This window comes from Lathyrus oleraceus, chromosome 6, assembly GCF_024323335.1.
Source record: "Lathyrus oleraceus cultivar Zhongwan6 chromosome 6, CAAS_Psat_ZW6_1.0, whole genome shotgun sequence".
Classification (NCBI taxonomy): Eukaryota; Viridiplantae; Streptophyta; class Magnoliopsida; order Fabales; family Fabaceae; genus Lathyrus; species Lathyrus oleraceus.
Window position 1 is genome coordinate 94808542 of NC_066584.1, and position 5009 is coordinate 94813550.

Genomic DNA, 5009 nt, shown 5'->3' on the forward strand with positions numbered 1-5009 from the left:
GTATCTTTAATTTAATGAAATTAAGTAAATTGATTCCCTCAAAATAAATTATAGTTGCCTAAATATATAAATGTTAAAAAAAAAACCGTTTATACAAAAAAAAATAAAAATCGCAATGACATAGTATACGTGCTTCAACTCAAGCTCCTACTATTTGCTCACCAAACTAGCGATCCGCAACTACTCGGCGCAGAACACGATAAATAAAATCTCAGCCGTTAAATGACCAAAATTAATCCACGAACATAAAACAAAACACGTCACGGATCCGCGTGAAACCCAATCCCCCAACCAGACTCAGTTTCTCAAACCTATATATTCTCTCTCTATTTTCTTTCATCTTCATCGATTCATCCTCAAACTCAGTCAAGCTTACCATTCTTCAATCCACCGGAAAACTCTCAAATCCGATCCATGGCTCCCGCGAAGGCAGAGAAGAAACCCGCGGAGAAGAAACCAGCGGCAGAGAAAGCGCCAGCGGAGAAGAAACCAAAGGCCGAGAAGAAGATCTCAAAGGAAGGAGGAAGCGATAAAAAGAAGAAGCGCGTGAAGAAGAGCGTTGAAACCTACAAGATTTACATCTTCAAGGTTCTGAAACAGGTTCATCCTGATATCGGTATTTCAAGCAAAGCTATGGGAATTATGAACAGTTTCATCAACGACATCTTTGAGAAACTCGCTCAGGAAGCTTCCAGATTGGCTCGTTACAACAAGAAACCTACAATTACATCACGGGAAATTCAAACGGCGGTGCGTTTGGTTCTTCCTGGTGAATTGGCTAAACATGCTGTCTCTGAAGGAACCAAGGCGGTTACCAAATTTACCAGTTCTTAGATTTGATTTTTAGGTTATTTTTTTTTTAATTCTGGTTTCTCAGATCTAGATTTTTCTTGATTTTCAGATGTAGATTCGGTGTTCTGAATAGTTATAATTTAAGGGCTTCCTTTGAATAAACTGATCTTGTGTCAATTGTGTTTTTCAATGGAAATAATCCGGATTTTTTTCAGTTATTTCCTTAGATTTTGTTCAATTAGTTTTTGATATGTTTACCCATTTGAGATCGGAAAAGCAATTCTTCCGAATACTGTGGCAGAAATAATTCTACCATGATCATTAAGCAATTCCTCATTGTTTATATAGTTGCTTGAATGATGCACTTGAGCGTTGTTTCAATATTTTTGTTGTATTATTCATATTAATATGTCCCTTTCAGTCGGTCCATTTTCATGGCAGTCCAGCATTTGCAGGAACATCAACACGGTGCTACGTTTTGGTTGTACTATCTTCCAAATTGAAGAAAATGAAAGTAAATGTGATCCAGTTCAAGAAGAATCATTTTACTCTAGAATCGAACGCATCCGAAGATGCTTTATACTGCTGCTTATCTTTCTGCCACAATGTCATTGCCACTTCTGTTTTGTGTATAATAAAGAGCAAGACATGATGCCACTTCTGCTTTACATCGATATTTTAATACTTTAATACAATATGCATCGCAAAATAAAAAGCAAGACATGATGAAACATAAACTCAATACATATGATTTGCAAGATAAATAAATTGTGAATCGAAAAATTGAAGGTAATTAACTGGATTTCATTATTATTATCATAAACGTTCCTATTTGGAATTTGTTTCATGCCTTGTTGAAAAATTGAAGGTAATTAACTGGATTTCATTATTATTATTTTTCCCTTTTTATAAGCATTATGTTTAAGAATTACTCCCTTTCCTCCTTTTTAGTGCCATTTTAGATGTTAATGTTACAATTTGTCAATTATACTCTTACTCGTTTTAATCTATTTCTATCAATTCTTGATTTTTTTTTTTACTTTGTACCATCTCTTTTTTATTTTCTTTCTCCATTTTTGTTTTTCCACCGTTGTCACTATCGTTTTTATTATGACGACCTCACCTGAAAAAACTCCACTGCCAATGCCACCTTTCAAATATCCTAAATCTACCAAAAACAACTTCGAAACCACCGATGATCTTATTAAATGGACATGTTAGATCCGTTCTACATGCATCCGAGGATAGTTCGAATATATCCATCGTTTCACCATCCCTAAACAATCAAAATTATCACTCATGACCCCATTCTATAAAAGTTGTAATTAGATCCAAAAACAAATTAGGGTTCCTCGATGGAACCCTACTTCGTCCCGACTCTTCTGGTCGCAGAGCTTTGGCTTGAGATTGCTATAACACAATGGTTATGACTTGGACCACAAACTTCATTGACATAGAGGTAGCTGAAAGTATATTATGGATGGACACCGTACACAAAATATGACAAGAGTTACAAGATCACTACCATCAAGGTGGTATTTTTAGGGTTCCAGATCTCCAAGAAGAAATCTTCACCCTCAGGCAAGGTGATTCATCTATCACCTAATATTTCACAACATTGAAAAAACTGTGGGAAAAGTTGGAGAATTTTCGTCCAATACCTTCATGTCTTTGCACCATCAAATATGTGTGTACACTTCTCCATACCATCAAACAGTATCAAGAAAACGATTATGTCATTTGTTTCTTGAAAAGCCTTAGCGAGCAATATTCAATGGTTCGCTCCAGTATCATGCTTATGCGGCCACTTCCACCAATCAACAAAGTGTTTTCTCTCTTGATTTAGTAAGAACAACAATTTACATCACCAACACATGAAGATAAATTCTCCATACAAGACTTTAAACCATTCAACTAGGAAAACCCCGGGAACCCCAAAGCAAAACTGCTTCAAATGGTCATGGCCGTAGTCTCAAAATTTGCACTTACTGTAAAAAAAAACCCGACCACATCATCGAGGTGTGCTTTAAAAAACATTGCAATGTTACATGAATAAAGCTAACCTAACCAATTCAACTACTTCTGAAGATGGTGGAATAAACCAAAATCAATCTCAATAACAAGCTCCCTCTGAAGGTTCTTCTATTGGATTTACAATGGAACAACAAAAAACCTTGCTTGCCCTTATCCATCAATTTTTCACTTCTCCAACACCTACTGTCCATCACCTTAACACATACTCTGACTCCATATCAAGCAACATCAATTTCATCCATTCTTCTAGTCTTATTGACAATAGCTGAATCTTTGACACTAGAGCCACAAACCATGTGTGCCACTCCAAAAGTATGTTCACCCACTTAGTTAAAATTAAGCATATCCATGTTAGGCTCCAAAAAATGGCAATGTTCTTGAAATTGATTGTGCTAACACTATTTTTTTCTGATAGTTTTTATCTCACTGATGTTCTATACATACCTAAATTTTGTACTAATGTGATTTCTGTTCCTAAGATAACCAAAAAACTTCGATGAAATATTATCTTTAACTCTCACCAATGCTTCATACAAGGGACTCATACCTTGAAGAAGATTGGGGCAACTGAACTTCATGATGGCTTATATGTTCTCACATTTCCTACATTCTAACACAATTACACTGAATTTTCACACGTTCATTATATTCCTGTTAATAAATGTAATATGTGGCACCAAAGATTGGGCCACCCTTCGCATGAAACTCTCATGCATATTAATAAAATGTTTCATATTCCTCATTTGTCAAAACCCTCTACCCCTTGTGATACATGTTTAACTGCTAAACATAAAATCTCCCATTTCCTAATAGTACTACTCACTCTGATAAGTGTTTTGATCTTATTCACATGGATATACGGGGACCCTTTTCCACCATTCTATGCTAGGGAATCGATATTTCTTAACTATAGTTGATAATCCATAGCTATTTTTGTTGGATTTTTTGTTGATGAAGCATAAATCTGAAATCTCTAACTTAGTAAAATATTTTATTAGCTACGTTAAAACTCAATTCCAAGTGTATGTAAAATCATTGAGATCTAATAATGGCCATGAATTTACTCTTAAATTGTTTTACCTCAGTTAGGGCATAATTCAAAAAACCTCGTGTGTTAGCACACACCAAGAAAATGGGATTGTGGAATGAAAACATCAAAATCTTTTAGGCGTCATTCATACACTTTTATTTCAATCACACCTACCTAAACTTTTTTAGGCTCACGCCCCATCTCATGTTTTTTTTATTATAAATAGAATGACATATAGACTTTTATAATATAAAACCCTTTTACTTATTGTTCAATAATACCCATGATTTTAATGCTCTGCGTACTTTTGGATGTTTGGCTTACACTTCTAGTTCTAAGAGGAAAAGAAACCAAACTAGACACTAGATCCCGCAAATGCATATACTTAGGAAATCAACATGGTGTTATAAGCCATGTCTTATTTGATATCAATAACAAACATCTATTTCTGTCCTGTGACACTATCTTCTTTGAGCACATTTTCCCCTATAATATCAACAATCATAAAACTTGTAATACACCTCAACATACTTTCCCCGTTAATAATACCAACTTCCATGATGACATAGAACACCATAGTCCCTCATCTACCCTAACAACTAGCATTCAATCTCCCACCCTTGCTAACAACAACCCTTCTAACCCCACTGCCTAGCAACCTCTTTGTTAGACGATAGTACCGATCTAGAAGGGAGGTTGAATAGATCAATTTTGAAATTTTAGCGCTTTTTAAAAATGTTTTCAACGGTTGCGGAAGCACCCTAGATTGTAATCGTCTAAACGATTCGTTAATGTGTCCTTTCCGCGAAAAACAACCGGCGGGCTGAAACAAAAACAACACAGAGCCGCCCAGCTGTCGCATCCGCGAAAAACAACCGGCGGGCTGAAACAAAAACAACACAGAGCCGCCACCGTGCGTTATTTATCCCAAAAGAGGGAAAGGAAACGCTCGAAGTAAACCTGGGAAAAGCATGGTCTCGCGACCAAAGAGAATGGGATCGGGAGTCGGTTACGCAAGGGGAAGGTATTAGCACCCCTCACGTCCGTCGTACTCGACGGGATCCACGCTCAAACGATAGAAAAAGGTTGCTAAAACAAACATCACACACACAAACAACACAGGTGGGAAGAGGGGAGAGAGCTCGCTAGGATA

The 5009-nt window shown here is 36.4% G+C and overlaps 1 protein-coding gene across 1 annotated transcript; it reads left to right on the forward strand.

Annotated features, from left to right (window-relative positions):
• Positions 1-329: 329 nt before the first annotated feature.
• Positions 330-1006, forward strand: LOC127091862 (probable histone H2B.3). The gene has a single exon (XM_051030577.1). The coding sequence runs from the start codon at positions 415-417 to the stop codon at positions 832-834; it is 420 nt and encodes a 139-aa protein (XP_050886534.1). The 5' UTR covers positions 330-414; the 3' UTR covers positions 835-1006.
• The last annotated feature ends 4003 nt before the right edge of the window (positions 1007-5009 follow it).